This window comes from Lycium ferocissimum, chromosome 3 (genome assembly GCF_029784015.1).
Source record: "Lycium ferocissimum isolate CSIRO_LF1 chromosome 3, AGI_CSIRO_Lferr_CH_V1, whole genome shotgun sequence".
In the NCBI taxonomy this organism is placed as follows: Eukaryota; Viridiplantae; Streptophyta; class Magnoliopsida; order Solanales; family Solanaceae; genus Lycium; species Lycium ferocissimum.
In genome coordinates this window covers 3310538-3329615 of record NC_081344.1, presented here as the reverse complement: position 1 = coordinate 3329615, position 19078 = coordinate 3310538, and the positions used below count along the sequence as shown (strand labels likewise).

General features: G+C 34.9%; 1 protein-coding gene across 1 annotated transcript; it reads left to right on the top strand.

Annotated features, from left to right (window-relative positions):
* The first annotated feature begins 7616 nt into the window (after window positions 1-7616).
* Window positions 7617-13971, top strand: LOC132049293 (asparagine--tRNA ligase, cytoplasmic 1-like). Its single transcript, XM_059440043.1, has 6 exons — window positions 7617-8178; window positions 11151-11792; window positions 12076-12332; window positions 12415-12544; window positions 13208-13266; window positions 13468-13971. The coding sequence occupies exons 1-6, from the start codon at window positions 7705-7707 to the stop codon at window positions 13649-13651; spliced, it is 1746 nt and encodes a 581-aa protein (XP_059296026.1). The 5' UTR covers window positions 7617-7704; the 3' UTR covers window positions 13652-13971.
* Window positions 13972-19078: the final 5107 nt, after the last annotated feature.

Genomic DNA, 19078 nt, shown 5'->3' with positions numbered 1-19078 from the left:
GATTTTAAGACATTTTTTTTGAATGATATAATGAATTCTCTCACTAGTTTTCACCAACTTGACTTATCCTCTCTAGATAGATGATCATGAAGTTGTGAAAGCTATTTTCTCCTTTCAGCCCTTTAAGGCACTAGGCCCTGATGGTCTTCATCCATATTTCTATCAAAAACATTGGAACAAAGTGGGACAATCGGTGTTAAAGTTTTGTCATGATATCTTTGATACTCAAGTGATTCCCCCTCCTCTAAATGATACTTTACTTTGTCTTATTCCTAAGTTCAAAAATGCTAATCATCTGAAGAACTTTCGACCTATAGGGTTATGTAATATGCTTTACAAAGTGATTACTAAAGTTATTGCTAACCGCATTAAGCTATTTCTGGATACCTTAATTGGCCCTCACCAAGCTAGTGTCTTAAAGGGTCGACGTGCTAGTGACAATACTATTCTAGTTCAAGAACTCTTAACCCATACTACCAAAACAAAGAGCAACAAAGGCAATTTGTTACTAAAAATTGATCTCGAAAAAGCTTTTGACCGTATCGAGTGGTCATTTTTTTATCGTACTTTAAAATTTTTCAAATTTCTACGATAAATTCACTCGCCTTATTATGAATTGTATTAGCTCTAGCAACATTGCAATTCTTGTTAATGGTACTCAGACAAATTACTTCTCTCCCTCTAGAGGTATTAGACAAGGAGACCCTATGTCCCCGTACATATTTATACTTTGCATGGAGCTCCTCACCACTTATATTTCATATCAAGTCGATATCCTTAATTGGGACCCTATTTCCCTAAATCGCAATGGCCTCGCTTCTCACATTTATTCTTTGTTGACGATCTTACATTGGTAGCTAAAGCAAACTCTAAATCTATTCATACGATTCATCGTGTATTAAGCGTGTTTTGCTTGCTCTCTGGTCAAAAAATTAATTCTACAAAGTCCAAGGCTTTGTTTTCTCCGACTTGTAATGATGTTGTACGAAACCTTGTTCTTAGTTTATTTAATATAACTTGCACTGATAACTTCGATCGTTATTTGGGTTTTCCAATCCTTCAAAAAATGCCGAAACCCTCTGCTTTCCAATTCATTTTGGACAATATAAGGAGTAAGCTTTCCAATTGGAAAATGCATTTTATAAGCCTAGCTGGTCGTTTAACTCTTATCAAATCTACGCTCAGTGCTGTACAGGCCTATGCGATGCAATACTTCCTTCTCTCCAAGAAGGTCTGTAAAACCATTGATAAAATTCAACATGACTTCCTTTGGGGCACTACTTGTCAGAAAAAAAAACTCCACTATGTTAATTGGGACACTGTCACACTTCCTAAAATGAAAGGCGGTCTTGGCCTTTGTAAAGCCCACCATAAAAACCAATCTCTAATAGCCAGCTTAGCTTGGAGGCTTCATACTGATAAGAATTCTTTATGGGCCCGTACTCTCATTACTAAATATGGTTTGAATACCTCTCGATCCTCCTCATCTTTTATTTGGCGTAATATCATCAAGGGTGGTCAAATCTGCTCCTTAGCAGTAGCCTGGACTCCAGGTAATGGCAATACTATTAACTTGTGGAATTACAGTTGGATCCCAGGCTCCACCCCTCTCAGAAGCCTATCCATGGGCCGCTAAATCCTCAAGAGAATAATTTCACTCTTGCTAACCTCTGGAATGGTGTTCAATGGCAATGGGATAACCTTTCTGTGGACATTCCTCCTTACCTTAAAGCCTTGGCCTCCACTATTACTTTACACTTAGGTGAGAATGACACCCCTTATTGGATTAAAGAAGCTAATGGCATGTTCTCCACGAAATCTGCCCTTAAACTTCTCACTAATGATGCTACTCTGGCCTATAGTTTTACTTAGGATATGGTCTCTTCCCACACTACCAAAAATAAAATTCTTTCTTTGGCTGATCTCCCATAATAGCCTTCCTACAAAATCGTACCTCCATCATATAGGTATAATAACTGACCCCTCATGCCTACTGTGTCCTTCTATAGCGAAGACTATTACTCATATCTTGATAGACTGTAGGGTTGCTAGAAAAATTTGGCTAGATCTTTGCCTCAATCTGAATAACATCCTCAATACCTCTACTCACTGGTTGCAGAATCTCCACAATCTTAATATCCCTCCTCAATGTAACCACCTAATCTGGTCGGAATTCTATCCCTTTATCCTCTGGAACATTTGGATAAATAGGAACAATAATACCTTTAATCGCCACACTACCAGCCTTAATATTCAAGGCATTATTATGAGAGTGACGGAATATAAATACTCCACCTCTGATGATCCTCACCATGCAACTAAACATCGAATAAATATTAAATGGCATCCCCGTAATAATGGTTGCATCAAGTTGAACATTGATGTTGCATTCTCTTCCAAAACTAATAAATGAGGCATTGGTGGTGTTTTCCGTGATTCAAATGGAAACTAGATAATAGGATTTTCCCAGGCCATACATTGTTTAAACCATACTATGGCTGAGCTGCAAGCTTTGCTTCAGGGGTTACAACTGGCCTTAGATAAGAATTATATTCCCTTGGAAGTGGAGACGGACTCAGTTGAGATACTACATTTACTTGATAAACCGCAGCTAATATTCACTGATATAATACATTCATGTAGGTTGCTGTTGAGGAGGTTGGGGAGTCCGGTGGTACGTCATAATTTCAGACAAGGCAACAAAGTAGATTCACCTGTTGTCCAAGCAGGGGATAAAGCATGGATCCTACTTTCAGTCGTCTATTTTGCTAACACCTCAGTCGCCTATTTTGCTAACACCGCCCTCAGTCATCCTAAATGTTTTGGAAGCAGACAAGCAAGGAGTGATGACTACTAAATTAATATCACCAACTATGTGTAGTAGTTTAGCTAGTTTAGGGAATGCTAATGTTCTTGCTATCTATGATAGTGCTAATGTACCTAGAACGTCGTATGTACCAATTTAAGTATTAATAAAATATCCGATTAACCAAAAAAAAAAAAATTATATTCACCACTTTTTAATAAGTGTATATCAACTCTAAATCGCAAAATTAAAAGTGTACATTTGCACATTTTCTGTTAAAAGAAATAATAACGGTTTAAAGTCTCCCAAGTTTTTAAACAGGCCACTTCACTCGCAACTATAATAACTATATAAAGAGCCCTAGGGTTTATTGAGACCAAACAAATCCCACTCCCTTCATCTCTCTTTCCCTCTCTCAACATGGACAAACTAACCCTAAACGACACCGTACCAGAATGCAAATTCTCACAACGAGTCCCAATCCGATCCATCGTAACCCGGGCAGAGCGAGCGGATCCGACTAGCCGGACCACATCATCAAAATCGGCGGTTGGGTTAAAACGGGTGAAACAAGGGAAAGGTTCATTCGCATTCTGGAAGTTAACGGGTTCATGTCCATCAAATTTACAAAACAATAGTTGATGCATCGGTACATAAATTAAGTGATTTAGTATTAATTTGGTTCTTGTGTACATGTTGAAGGTGAATTGAAAACTCCACACAGAAAGTGCTAAACAAAAAGTTGAATTACGTGTTAAGAAGGATTTGCTACGTAGGGGCTGATCTTGCTAGTATCATGCAGAAAACTAAGTTGTACGCGAGTTTTTGAGAGATGTTGTTCATCTAAGATCCAGAACTAACACGGTAATTAATTATATCTTTTTTTTTTTTTTTTTTTTTTTTTTTTTTTTCACAGGTTTTACTCCTCTTTGATGTTACAATAATTTGTGAAAATTATTTTGCTATATGTCTACTTGGAGAAAATATTTACCCGAATGTTAGCCCATTCACGTTTATACAAGGTCGATACATTATGTATAATTCTTTCCCCAGTGATAATGAAATATGGCCATTGTGTGTAATACCGTAATTATGTCTAATCTAATTTTTACTCTTCTTAATGTTACAATAATTTGTGGGATTACACTGGGTTAAGTTTGTTTGTTGTTGATGTTATAATTATTTGTGGGTTTATAGTTTTGGATTCGTGAAGCACAATTTAGATGCAAGTATAATGCTTTTTATTTGTGTTTGACGAGAAAAATCCAATGAACATTTGAATAATTGTGCAGTCGTCCTCTTCAGAAAAAAGGGGTTTAACTTTGACAAGTATTTGACGTCGTCTACACGTATTTGATAAATAATTCAAAAGAAAATCAAAAAGAGGAGAAAGAGAGAAAAAAGATCCAAAGTATAGTCGTATTTATTGATTTTCAGAGGGACATAAATTATTAACTCTGTATAACAAGCTCATCGTTCAACTTTACACTATTTTAAGTGGTTAATTTATTTAGTAATAGGCATTTGAAAATACACACAATTATTATTTTTCTCAAAATTTGAGTTGGAAATAATAAGAACAAATCATAATTGGGGTGTCTAATTAAAATTTACACAAATTTAAGGGATTATCAATATATTTAGCTTTAATATTTATTTCACTTCAATTGACAAACTTTTCATAATTTATACTCCGGGTCTCAATTTATTACTATATGTCATATTTTTTTTTTTTTTTTTTAAATTCATCTCACCAAAAATATCATATTTTTTATTTAGAATAAATTAAAAAATTTAACTTCTCATATTACCCGATCTTTCTTTTCTTTTAAAAAAATGTAAATAAAATAGCAACGGTTTAATATCTCTTAAAGAGTGTAGGAGCACTCCGAGAGGTGTCGTGACTTTGGATATTGTAGGAGGATAAAGACTGAGGCAAGTAAAATTCGCGGGATGCGCCAGGAGCACATCTCTTAAAATTTTTGGAAGAGCGCGTAGCGTTGGAGGACAATGTTGTTTAATGTCATCTCTAAGACAGCGAAAATGTTCGAAGAATGGACGCGGAGCACATTGATGGCTTTGTACAAGAAAAAGGGGGGCATTCAGAACAGGGCGGAGCCAGGATTTTCAACAAGGGTGTTCATATTTTAGGACAGGGGATGTGTGAGGGGAAAAAAAAAAAAAAAACGCATGAAAAAAAACACAATGCCTCAACTAGTTTCTCTAATGCAAAAATAAAAAAATTGTGCCGCCGGGGATTCGAACGCGTCGAGCAAGAGAGTTTGCACACCCTTAGCGCCGGGGCTATCCTTTCGTTTCTATGTCAAGGTTATTCATTACTACTATATATCCACAAAGTTCTATGTTTAACATAGGCATCCGACAATTTTTTCCGATGAAGGTGTTCATATGACCACCCTTGAATGGGTGTGGCTCCGCCCATGATTCAGAATTGTAACTACACATGGGTATCGAGGTTCTAAGCCACACTATGAACGTTTTGGAGAGGGTGTGGAGATGAGGGTAAAGAGAGGCATGTTTATCTCCGAGAACCATTTTGGATTCATGCCAGAGCGCTCGGCGACAGAAGTCATTCATTTTGTAAGGAGACTGGTGGAGCAGTCAGAGGCGAACTCAGAATTATAAGACGGTGGGGCCCAATTATCTTAACATAAACGCCAATAAAAATTTTAATACCATCAAATGACATAGTGCAGTGAATGAGACTATTCCTCTCTTAACTGGAAATCTCCAGTTCGAACTCTGATTCTTGATATGGAGTGCTTCCTCTTGAATGAGCCCATCCTGTGTGAAAATCAGATAAAGTCGGGTACCGCGAGTACCAGACACGGGTCGGAGAGGAAACAACAGGATATTTCTTTAATTTTTTGTTATTAGTTTCTTGGAGTCATTTGGTACGCGGGATAAGGAACGATATTTTGATATTATATTTTATACTTTGTTTTGTTGACTGTATAAATATATCCGAGTAAATTTATATCTTTCACCAAACAAAATATAAAATTTATCCAAACTTAATTATAATATAAGAGTATAATTCCGGATAACTTAGTGCGCGTAATAAAGAGAAAAGACATCATTTCCCCCTGGAACTTGGCAGCAAAACTCACTTTAGCAACTAAACTTAACTGGTAATTATTTACCCCCTAAACAACTTAACTGATAATTATTTACCCCTTTTGTGTATTACACTGCACACGTCGTTGCCACATCATTGCCAGTCATTGCCACGTCAAAAATTACCAACTCTTCATTTTTTATTTTTATTTTATTATTTTTTCTCTTTCTTCTACTTTCTCCTCATTCTCACCAACACCGCCGCCCCGCCACCAACACCGCCGCCGCCACCTTCTTCCGCCCTCCACCCCCACCCCAAATGACGCGTTCTGATTTATTAAGAACACCACCACCACCATGTTGAAGTCGAAGTCCACCGTATTACATCACGGGAACTTATAAGGTGTCAAACAAGAAATTGATTAGGGTTGAAGCCTTCATATACACACAATTTCATTAGGATATCGAGGCAAGTACATTAATCGTTTTCTTTAGCAATGCCATAAGCCATACAACTATCCTTGTGGTGAAAGCACGTTTCATTGTACGCTTCCATTACATTTGTTCTTTAAAGTATGAGTACTCATTTCTCTCCACCTCTAATAAATAATTAACTTTCGTAGAAGGAGCCCAAACAATAAGCATTCAAGGATATCGGCTAACTCTCGCATTTTCATATTTTCTTTTGTTATTTCCTCTATCGTTGATGCTTTCCTTTCCAAAAATACCTCTCTTAACTCGAAAATCACCACGGATCAATGTATTAAGTTTTCCTAATACTAATAACCGAACAATACGAATAAAGAAACGATATAAACGAGCATGGAAACATAACTAAAAGCTTCCTCTAAAGTTAAACACAACTAAAAGTGCATTTACCGTGATAACTAAACATAACTAAAAGTACGCACCTGAGACTTTTAGTTAAACACAAAAAGTCTGGGATCCGAAACTAAATATAATAAAAGTCTGCCTCCAAAGATATTCACTTTTTTGCATTTCTAAGAAAGTATGCCTCGGATCGAGCTTGCATTTTAATCTTCTTACGTAATGTTCCAACTGGGGTTTACAAATTAACAACGAATTAACATAAGTATGAATTCGAGAACCCATAATTCCAAATCCACCGTTTGAATAACAATAATTGTCATTGTTATTGTTAACACAAATAACAATAGTAGTAAACCCCCTACGGATGGGTGCAAGGATATTCAATTGATTAATATTTTATAAGAATTGTAATTTGAGACGGTGAAAGATTGTTCCTTGAATATGTAATAAGAAATTAAAGTAACTAGAGCTTAATAACAAAACCCAGAACAACACTATAAAATTTTATCAACTTTATGCATTTGAATATCATTTGTTAACTCAACAAATTTAATCTCTTTATTTGTGTCAAATCAAACCCATAAATTAAATCTATATACAAAGAACAAAGCAGAAGAAAAAATAGTGGGAAACTAAGAAAGAAAAGGAAAAAGTTAATTTAAAATAGAAAATAAAAATAAAGAAAATCTTAATATATCATCCAATTAGAAGATGACATATCACTTTTAGCGTTTATTTTTTTATCCCACGTTCGAGATTGGGCTCACACTTTATTTGTCACTTTAGTTAAGTTGTTTAGGGGTAAATAATTCTTAGCTTGTTGTTTTGAAAAGTTTTGTAAAGCCTTAACTGATGTTTGCATAACTTTTACATAAGCAGTGTCAATCTCAACTATTATAACGACCAATATATCCCTAGGGTTTATTGAACCCAAATAAACCTCACGTTCTTTCCTCATCTTTCAGCCGAAGACCAACAAAAACTCCAAAATGTCAATCGAATCAACGCCGCCGGTAGAAAACCTCACCCTAAACGACACCGTACCAGAATGCAAATTCTCACAACGAGTCCCAATCCGATCCATCGTAACCCGACCCGACGGCGGATCCGGACTAGCCGGACACGTCATCAAAATCGGCGGTTGGGTTAAAACAGGTAGAGAACAAGGAAAAGGTTCATTCGCATTCCTGGAAGTTAACGACGGTTCATGTCCATCAAATTTACAAGTAATAGTTGATGCATCGGTACATAAATTAAGTGATTTAGTATTAACTGGTACTTGTGTACATGTTGAAGGTGAATTGAAAGTTCCACCTGAAAGTGCTAAACAAAAAGTTGAATTACGTGTTAAGAAAGTGTTATCTGTGGGAACTGTTGATGCTGCTAAGTATCCCTTGCCGAAAACTAAGTTAACGCTTGAGTTTTTGAGAGATGTTGTTCATCTAAGATCCAGAACTAACACGGTAATTAATTATATCTCTTTTTTTTTACAGTTTTACTCCTCTTTGATGTTACAATAATTTGTGGGAAAATTACGCTATATGTCTATTTGGAGAATATATTTACCCAGGTTAGCCCATTCACGTTTATACAAGGCTGATACATTATGTATAATTCTTTCCCCAGGTATAAACTGGAATATGGCCACGGGGTGTAATACTGTAATTATGTCTAATCTCATTTTTACTCTTCTTGATTTTACCATTATTTGTGGGATTACACTGGGTACATTTGTTGTTGTTGTAAAACATACATAAATATACCCTTCGGCCATCTAGTTTACCAAACATGGCAGAAGTATATACTACTTGTACACTTCTGCTATATAGGTAATGTATGTTATATGTATAGGAAAGTATATTATATGTATAGATATGTATATTTTTTATTTGAAAACTGGTAAATTATATTCCTCAGCATTAAGATAACTATTTACAGGCTTCCTAAAAAGTTTACCAACTGTTCTGCTCCCTCTACATTTGCTTCTTTACCTCTATATTATATGTGTAGATATGTATATCATATGTATATTTGTGTATCTAGTATAAACTATACACTACCTATACACTGTGGACATATATTGTAAACTAGATGGCCGAATGGTATTTAGCTTTAATTTTCCCATAATTTATTGTAGAGGCGGATTAATGATACAGCGCAACTAGTAAATCTGCGTGCAAGCAGTTTTTTTGCCTCTGCTGGGATTCATCCCGTGGGATTTGCTCTTAAAGTATTGACTGTTGGGCTCACACCACATAGTACAATTCAATATACATACATTATTAAACAGTTATTTGCACAAAAGAATTGGGTGGTTTAGCGTACGAATTTATATTGTGGATTGTTTTGATTTTGCTTTTTACAAGTCTTTGTAATTATCTATCTCATTTCTGTAATCTTGGGTAACTTTCTGATTTTTGTTTTGTTTTGTTTTGTTTTTTTTGTTTTTTCTAACGGTCCACCCTTTTTGCTTGTTCTATGTTATTGCATCAGTGTACTTGATGTGAACTGCTTTATTTCTTTGAGGCTGTGTGTATCAAATTATCAATATCACTTCGTTAATCAGTTTTTGCTTCCAGATTGTTCTTCTGGTGGGTTCTTGATTTAATTCATAAAAAGGACTGGTTTTTGTTTTTGGGTTTTACTCAAAATCTTTGGGTTTCATGCTGGGGTTTTGTAAATCTGTGTACAAGCAGTATCCATTGCTGAAAACTAAGTTAACGCTTGAGTTAAGGGATGTTGTTCATCTGCGCTCGAGAACTAATACTATAATCTCTATCTCATTTTTACTCCTAATTGATTTTACAATAATTTATTGTTAACGATACAGCGTAAGCACACACCTTAACAGGTAAATCTGCGTACACACAGTTTTTTTGCATCTGCTCGGATTCATCCCCATGGTATTTAGTGGGCGTTAGGACATAAAATTGTGAAATTTGAAAAGAAAGAAAAAAAACAGTAGTATTTGTTTTCTAAGTTGAAAATAGTATATGGAAATTGGAGTTGTGTTTGGACATGAATACAAATTGGAGTTGTTTTTGAGTGACTAGGTGGGCATTTGGACGTAAGAATTTTGAAAGTTGGAAAATAGTAGTATTTATTTTCAAGTTGGAAGTGGTGTTTGGAAATTGGCATTGTGTTTGGAGATGAAGACAAATTGGAGTTTTTTTGAATTTTATGAGTGATTTGCAGTGAAAATTGCGAAAACAGTTTTTTTTTTTTTTTTTTGAGTTTTTCGAATTCCGGAATTCAACTTCAAGTTGAATTTCGGAAAATTGTACAGTTCTATGTCCAAACAGTTCTCTGGAATAATATTCCGTAAAAAGTGAAAACTACCCATGGCCAAACGGGTCCCATTGGAGTGAAAATTGTGAAAACAGTTTTTTGAAGATTTTCGAATTCTGAAATTAACTTCTGAAAAGTGTAACAATTCTATGTCCAAACAGTTTTCCCGGAATAAATTCCGGGAAAAAACTTTCCATGGCCAAACAGGCACTTACTCTAATATTATCGACAGTTGGGCTCACACCATGTAGGGCAATTATACACACACACACACACATTATTAAACTGTTATTTGCAGAAAAGAAGTGGGTGGTTTAGCATATGAATTTATATTGTGGATTGTTTTGATTTTGCTTTTTCCAAGTCTTTATAATTAGTACTTATCTTAACTGAAAGAAGATGTGAGGTGGCATGTGTTGGATCTGAAAAGAATTTGATCGATTTAGAGAATTCATGGCCGGACCCAACTAGTTTGGAATCGGGATGTAGTTGATTTGTAGGGAACAATTGGTTGTATTCCAAGTTTCCAACATAAATTCATATTTACTAAGTACTTAAATTTGAATGTAATCATTGGGTTAACATGATTGTGGATCTTTTTTATTATCGGTTAACATGTTTGTGAAACTTGCCACTTTGCTGCCCTTACCTGTTGCCTGTTGCTTCTTTGACTGCCTATCTTGCCACTTCGCTGGCGTAATTTTTTTCTCTCTAGCCTGTCTTCGTGTCTTGTTTTATTTGCTTTGTATCTTGCTACTGTGTCGTCATATTTTTTTCCTGCAGCCCTGCTTCATTTTCTTTTCTTTTGAGCTGAGGGTCTGTTGAAAACAACCTCTCTACCCCACAAAGGTAGGGTAGGGGTAAGGTCTGCATACATCCGACGTTCCCCAGATCCCACTTGTGGGATTACACTGGGTGTGTTGTTGTGTTAGTGAAACTAATGTTTTCTGATAAGAATCTACTTTTTGAGCATATGCATTTTCTTCTAGTTCTTATTTTTTCCTCTCTGAAAATCTAAGAGATAGAAGTGAACAAAAAAAGGCATTGCTTTGAACTCCTATCTGTTTGCTGACGACATTAAATAGTGGATTATATTAGAATCTGTCGTTAAATTATTTAATTATAATCCAGGATTTTCCATTTTCAGATTTCTGCCATTGCAAGAATCCGTAATGCCTTAGCTTATGCCACCCACACATTCTTCCAGCAGAATGGGTTTCTTTATATCCACACCCCAATCATCACAACAAGTGATTGTGAGGGTGCTGGTGAGATGTTCCAAGTTACTAGTTTGTTAAGCGATGCTGAAAAATTGGAGAAGGAGCTGAAAGAGAATCCCGCTCCTTCAGAATCTGACATTAAAGCTGCTGAGCAACTTGTCAAAGAGAGAGGTGAGGCAGTTGCTCAGCTAAAAGCTGGTAAGGCGAGCATGGAGAAAACTGATCCCAGTATTGCGGACATCAACAAGAAAATCAGTGCTGCAGTTGCTGAGCTACAAAGAGCTAAAGAGAATCTCCTGAAGTTGCAAGACAGATTTAAATTGGGAGAAAGATATAGACTCTCTGCTGGTATTCCTAAAAAGGATGGAAAAGTTGATTACTCTGAGGATTTCTTTGCACGACAAGCTTTCTTGACAGTGTCTGGCCAACTCCAAGTTGAAACCTATGCCTGTGCACTTTCTAGTGTGTATACTTTTGGACCAACTTTTCGAGCCGAACAGTCCCACACAACTCGGCATCTTGCGGAGTTCTGGATGGTGGAGCCTGAAATTGCTTTTGCTGATATCCAGGTATTCATGTAGTAATTGTGTCATGGTGCTATATACAATATTTTCTAGAGCAAAATGTCTAGACAAATAAGTTTCACTCAGATACGAAATCAATTTAAACTCGCGGTCTCTTACATGATATAGTTTCAAGTTCAAATAGTTAATGAATATGAGCGGCACATGAATGACAATAAAGCAGAAAGGTTACATCAGACGCTACATCTAGCATATTTATAGAATTTCTGAAGGGGTTCTTGTTGGGTTTCTTTAGTTTCCATTACTCAAATTTGTATTCCTTTGGCAGGATGATATGAATTGTGCTGAGGCGTATGTGAAGTTTCTGTGTCAGTGGTTACTTGACAATTGCCTTGATGACATGGAATTTATAACTAAATTTGTAGATAAAGATGCTCTGAGTAGACTTAGAATGGTTGCCTCATCAAACTGCCATAGGATAACTTATACAGAAGCCATCGGCATTCTAGAGGTAGCAGTTACTAAAGGGAAGAAATTTGAAAATAAAGTAGAATGGGGGATTGACTTAGCATCTGAACATGAAAGGTACTCTTTTTCCATAGTCTGCCTATTGGATCTGCTCTGTATTTCTATAGCTATCTTGATTCATGATTTACCTTGATTCTAGATATTTGACCGAAGAGCATTTTAAGGCCCCTGTTATTGTGTACAACTACCCAAAAGGGATAAAAGCATTTTACATGAAGGTGAACGAGGACAATAAGACAGTTGCTGCCATGGATCTGCTTGTACCAAAGGTAGGCTTGTTGAATCTGCTTGCATGCTGGAAGACATACCCTTTTAGTCTTAAAATAAGCAGGTTGCACTTCAAAAACGTATAGATGAATGCTTTGATGTAAATCGATGGAAAGTAAACTAATTTTTTGCAGCTACTGCATAGATTTCCTGTTAGAGAATCAGTAGCTGAGCTGAATATCTGTTTGAAATGGTGGTGCTCGTCTGTCGAAAATGTTTTGAAATCTCGCAAACAATTTCCTCAAAGGTGTTTGCTTAAGCTTTTTCAAGAGGGATTTGCATAAGCTTAAACAAAGCTTTTCCCCAAAATTGTTCACTCGTATGAGTTGCTATCTCTCTTGATCTCACCAAAACATTGTTGTTCTTGGAAAAAACGAAAAAAAAAAAAACTTGGTTACTAACTAAATCAAACAGAATGTTGCCCGATGCAGTGAAGCCACCTTTTGGCTACAGGGAAAGGAATTGTACGTCTGACCAGCCTGCATGCCTTTAGCTTTTCTGGAAAGTATATACTAAGAGCAGAAGAATCAGCTGTATTTTTTCTCAAAGAACAGATACACTTACCTGCAGTGACCCTTCCAGCATCTCCCTTCCAATTTTACATTTCAATATCATGAGTAAACTTGTCTGCCGCTGCATAAACAAATGTTTGTGTTCCTCTGCAGGTGGGAGAACTAATTGGAGGAAGCCAAAGAGAAGAGGATTATGAGGTCCTCAGAACAAGGTATGACAAATTTGCTATGTAGTAGATAAAGCAAGATTATATATCTGGTTCCTATGTTTGGTGATTAAAATCCAGAATTTGATTACTGTTTGTTTGGCCTACACTTTGTTCTTAGGTGAAAAATAATTACTAATTAACTTAAGGTAATGACAATGAATAAATGATGGAATTTTGATGATATTACCCTTTTTTTAATTACAGAATACTGGATTTGGGTCTACCACTAGAGCCATATGAGTGGTATCTGGACCTGAGGCGCTATGGTACTGTAAAACACAGTGGTTTCGGTTTAGGCTTTGAACGAATGATTCTTTTCGCCACCGGGTTAGAGAACATTCGGGATGTCATTCCCTTCCCCAGATATCCAGGGAGAGCTGATCTTTAAATGATATTGATAGTTATGGATGCCTAGTTTTTTGAGATTATGATACCATTTTCTCACATTGCTATTGTTATTTCAAGTCTCAAACAAATTCAGATACAAGAAACCTATATCATCTTATAGGCAGGCCATTGGTGGCTTATTTCATCTTACATTTGTTAGGTTTACAAATGCATTCTGGTTTTAACTGCTCTTGTAGTTGGTGTTGTTAGGCGTAAAATTAAATCTGTTGCCAGAAATGCTTTGTCACTTGTGTATGTGATCTTTATTGATTTGATTAAATCAAGTCAAATTTTCCACAATCTGAGCAACATTTTATAGGATTTCTGGAGTAATTATATTTTTGAAATGTAATGCCTCAAAATCCTGCACCTGATATTACAGCATGTCTGTTGGCCATTTTCTGAATCATGGATGTATAGAAAACCGATTATCATTACTTTGGGATATGGTTTACAACAACAATTACGTCTTAGTCTCAAAACAAGTTGGGGACTTTGGGATATGATTTCGCCTAGACGCCTGCTAGTTTCTAAGAACATTAGATCACTAAGTCGTGTATATCTAAATTTAGTTTCCGAAAAACTGAAATCAAGCATGTAGGGGAAGAAATACAGAGGCTTTCTTCATAAATGCTTATAAGACTGTATAGCTATGTCGTTGTTTATCTTTCTTCTTTCTTTACTTGAATTGACAGACCGTGTTGATGGAGGATCAGACAATATTCGAAAAGAAAGGAATATCAAAAGTAAAATAGAAGTCAAACAAAATCATCAAGAAAAAACAAAAAGACCAAGACTTACGTGTTGCATTTCTGATCATTATATCCGAGAAAACAAACATCACAGATGCAACAGACAACTTCGAAAACTTTGATTTGTAAGTCTTGGCCCTCATTTCTTCTTGTGACACAATAGCCCGAATAAAATTATGGAAATAATTGTATTGAGAAACGAAGGGTCATTGGCATTTATGGCCCTATTTTGTGTTGGTTTTTAATTTTTTTTCCCGCACATAAAAGATACTCACTTTTTCGCGGGGCATAAGTTTTTATTTTAGCATCATAATATCACACAAGTTATGCCTCGCCCCTTAAAAAACTTATGTCCTGCTTAGTATAAGCTCGATTGCTAAAGGTACAAAATTAAAGACCAGCTCATTTGAAGGAAAAACCGTGCCATTTCTTCGAAACGAAGAGTTCTCCATAAAGATCTTGAGGATGGTGATTAGAATCGAGGTCTCTCTAGTTTCCTGTGTTTAAAATGTGCTACTGAATTAAGAGTAGAGATTAAAATCAAAATAAAGTAATAAATTAAGGTGCACAGTGATAATTACTTTCCCATTAGACAAACAAATAGTGGGTTAATTTTATATTTTTTCCCATATCCAACCCATGATGATAAAGACAAACCGTACAACTTTCTCACACATTCGCGGCCCTTTAACCCAAATCTAAAGGCTAGAAAGAGTTATTTTTACCCCTAAGCTTCTGTATCTAATTTACTTGTTGCAACAATTAATTGTTAGTTATCTTCAATTTGTGCGGTGAAATGGATAAAGTCCCTTCATTAATCAAAAAATTTAAATTCAATTGAATGAGTACCTGATGTTAAATAGTGTACGCAAAAAAAAAAAAAAAAAAAAAAAAAAAAAAAAGTTCTTAGATAGGTTTGAAATTAGTTTTGAAATTAAATTCGGAATAATTAGTTTTAGCTTAACCAATTGTTTAAAAACTAAATGCAGACATGTAGGTTTATTTTCTGAAAACATAAGCTATTCGAAAGGAAAATACACTTGTTAACCAAAATCTACAACTAATGTGGTTTTAGCTTAAAACCGGATCAATTGATTTTGTAGCCTACCACGCAATATCAAGACAAAATTTATAACGTCACATACACTTGCATTTTATGTATATTGTGTGTGTATAGATATACATATGACGGAGGCAGGTACACAAGTTTTAAGTAAATTGATGCAGTGGCGGTTAGATGTGTTTAAGGAAGTTATGCATAAAATTTACAAAACAAGATACCAAAGCAAATTCCCAAGAAAAAATCTGACATCATTTATCAAAATTTATTAGGGAAGTAGAATCAGATTCTTTTTTCCCCAAAATATATATTTTTCGTTTGTAAGTTTTAATGCCAAATAGTGTAAATTTTGTTTTTAACAAAATTACAGACACATATTCACCAATAGAAGGACCCAATCAAACAGAAAAATATGGTGGAGTTTTTGACTTTTTTTTAGTATAGAAATGAATGGCCGTGTATTTGAGAAGTCATGAAAAAATTAAAAGCAATTAAAAGAGTACTAACGGACAAGGAAATGGATAAAAACATAAAAATTAATAAAATAAGTGCGTGTGGTTCGGAGTGAAGGGGAGAAAAATAAATGGACAAACAAGTAAAAAAAATAAAAAAGTGTTTCATTATCTTGCCACATGGAGTACAATATAGTAAAGTAACTACAAAGCAGTGTTTAAAAGGTGGAGGCGTGCGGCGAAACGTTTTTTCAATATCGGGATATGGTGCGTAAGTCTCATAAATTTTTAAAATGTTAATTTAGATTTATAAATTAATAAAATAGATGAATAGAACTTTTATCATTTTTGTTAAAGAATTTTGAAGATTAACGGTGTTAAATAGGGAATGTAACATATGATTTGAGTAAGAACTATCTGGCAAGTTTCGAGCCTTAAGAATTGTAGTATCCCAATACCCAAATATCATATTTTGAAAACTTATAAATTCATTATTAATTATTTATATCTAATTCAAATCGTATGGCGGTAAAGGAAAAAAATGAATAATTTGCCTCTTCATCATTAAAACAATTACTGTTAGGTGGCATTCGGACTTTGAATTTGGAAATAGTTAGCATGTGTTGGGGTTCAATGTTGAAAGAACTGATTCTGGAACCAATAAATGTGATGCAATGATTAGAATATTTTCACCCTTAATTAAAGTTTTCCAATTTGAATTATATAAACGGAGGATTTTTTTTATAGCACGAATCAATGAGTTTTAAGTATGATTAAAAAAAGAATAATTGATTTTTGAAATAAAGTGTATTTAGATTATTTCCCCCTAGATCCACATGTTTGAAGAAATTACTACTCCTCCTGTTTCAATTTATGTGTTATGCTTTTCTTTTTAGTCTGTTTTAATAAATGCAATACATCATTGTTTTTAATTAATTTAATTTTAAAATAACTAATTACTTTTAATGAGATGATCTATAGTCACATAAATTTTTATAAATTATTAAATCACAAACTTAAAAAAAAAAAAAAAAAAATTTAACAATGTGTCTAGTCAAACACTAGTCCGTAGCATTTTGCACCCCTAACGTATGTCCTCTTTTCCGATTTGCATCCTGTCCTATTTATTTTTAGGAAAAGAATCAAAATGCACTTCTGCTTCGAAAAAGGTCTAAAATATCCTCCAAACTTATTTTGGGTCAAAATCACCCATCCTTAAGTTTTCAAATATACCCACTGTCATGACGGAAATTGATCCTCAAAATAACCCGAAATCATTTTTGAAACTCCGCCCATCATTTAAACCTGACCCAACTAAATAATAACCCATAAAATCCCCTTATTCCCCCAATACGTAGGTTTTTGAAGTTTGAGGGAATTGGGGAATAAAGGGATCTTATGGTTATTATTTAGTTAGGTCGGTTTAAATGATGGTACTAGTTTAAATAATGATTTCGGGTTATTTTGATAATTTCCGTCACAAGAGGGTATATTTGAAAACTTTAAGGATGAGAGGGGTATTTTTGACCCAAAATAAATTCGGAGGATATTTTTAGTCATTTTTCCAAAGTAGAGGGGTATTTTTGACCCTTTTCCCTTATTTTTATGATTCGCACCCTAAACTCTTTATTTTCTTGCAAAATAATGAAACCACTCATTTTTCAAATTTCCCACGAGGGCAAAATTGGAATACAAATAATAAGAAGGAGAATGATCATAATAATATTGCATCACTGTCATGCTCCCTCAAAATCATATCATTTCTTTACCACCCAAATCCACAAAAAAAGTTTATGTCTCCTTCTTCAGTGGCTTCCTCATCAACCACCCCTAACTGTACCATAAGCAAGTCCATGGTAGCTTGCATTTGATGAGATGGAGCCACTGGAAGTGCTTGATGTGTGTGTGCCATGTCCGTCTCTATCCCTTGGTCATGCAAACTCATTTTTATGATCAAATTTCCCTCCCTGCGATACTTCATAACCCCCACAAATGTATTTTGCTCCAATTACTCAATTAGTTTCCTGTTACATGCTTGACCAGGATAGAATTTTTTTACCAGATTGCCAATGGCCCTTCCATCTTGAAGGCCTTCGTCATTGATGCTTCACTCTCTGGCCATATCTCTGACTTTTCCGTTAGTCAGTGTTTAGAGTGCGCTGTAATGAATAACAACTTGATTTCTTGCTGTATTTGGTGCTTTTACCAAGATTAGAAGTACTACTCATGCAATATTCTACTAGAACTTCCTGTATTGCTATAATATAGATTATAGTATTGATTTTCATTTGACACAAATAGTTAACTAATCTTTAGCTTGTTCAGAACAATTTATTTTCTTGTTTCATTCCAAAATTCTATGGGTGGGGATCATGCATGCAAATGTGGAATACTCGGGAAAGAAATTCCAAAATTCCAACTTCTTGTGTGCAGCTAGTAGACGTGATTTTGTAGAAGATTTAATTTTGTGCCATTTCTTTTCTTATTATTTGTATTCCAATTTTGCCCTCATGGGAAATTTGAAAAATGAGTGGTTTCATTATTTTGCAAGAAAATAAAGAGGTTAGGGTGCGAATCATAAAAATAAATAGGATAGGGTGCAAATCGCAAAAGAGGACATACATTAGGGGTGCAAAATGCTACGGACTCAGTCAAACACCGTTACGTAAATTCATACGGTTGGAGTAATTAAATAGGGATTGCAAGTTAATTTAGGAATGCGTGGACTTAAATTTAAAAGGGAAAAAGGGGGACCCAAAACCGAATAGCATACTATGTATTGGTATTGGGTTGAAATCAGCTAAAAAGTCTAATGGAAACAAACAAAGATTTTGCTTTGAAGGACCAATCTAAATTTAGAGCCAAACCTAAAATCACTAGGTTAAGGTCCTTAATTCTTTTACTACTATTTATTGCCTAATTTAAATGTACAATGACCTTTACTAATTTTGCTAAAGTAGTTTCATGAATAGATTATTTTATTTACTAAACTGTTGTATACTATTAAAGTTGTATACTATTAAATTAAATCATTGAATGCATCTCGACCGACTTTCAAATACTTTTTCTTTTTAATTTCAACTTTAATTACTTATTCTTTTCAAAGACATACTTTTATCATATAAAATGTAACTCCATCCTTTTTTAAACCATTTCATTTATGA

Coding starts and splice junctions, on each gene's coding strand:
- LOC132049293 (XM_059440043.1), top strand. CDS start 7,705: ATGTCAATCGAATCAACGCCGCCGGTAGAAAACCTCACCCTAAACGAC. Junction 11,793..12,075: donor TTGCTTTTGCTGATATCCAG/GTATTCATGTAG, acceptor TTCCTTTGGCAG/GATGATATGAATTGTGCTGA. Junction 13,267..13,467: donor TATGAGGTCCTCAGAACAAG/GTATGACAAATT, acceptor TTTTAATTACAG/AATACTGGATTTGGGTCTAC.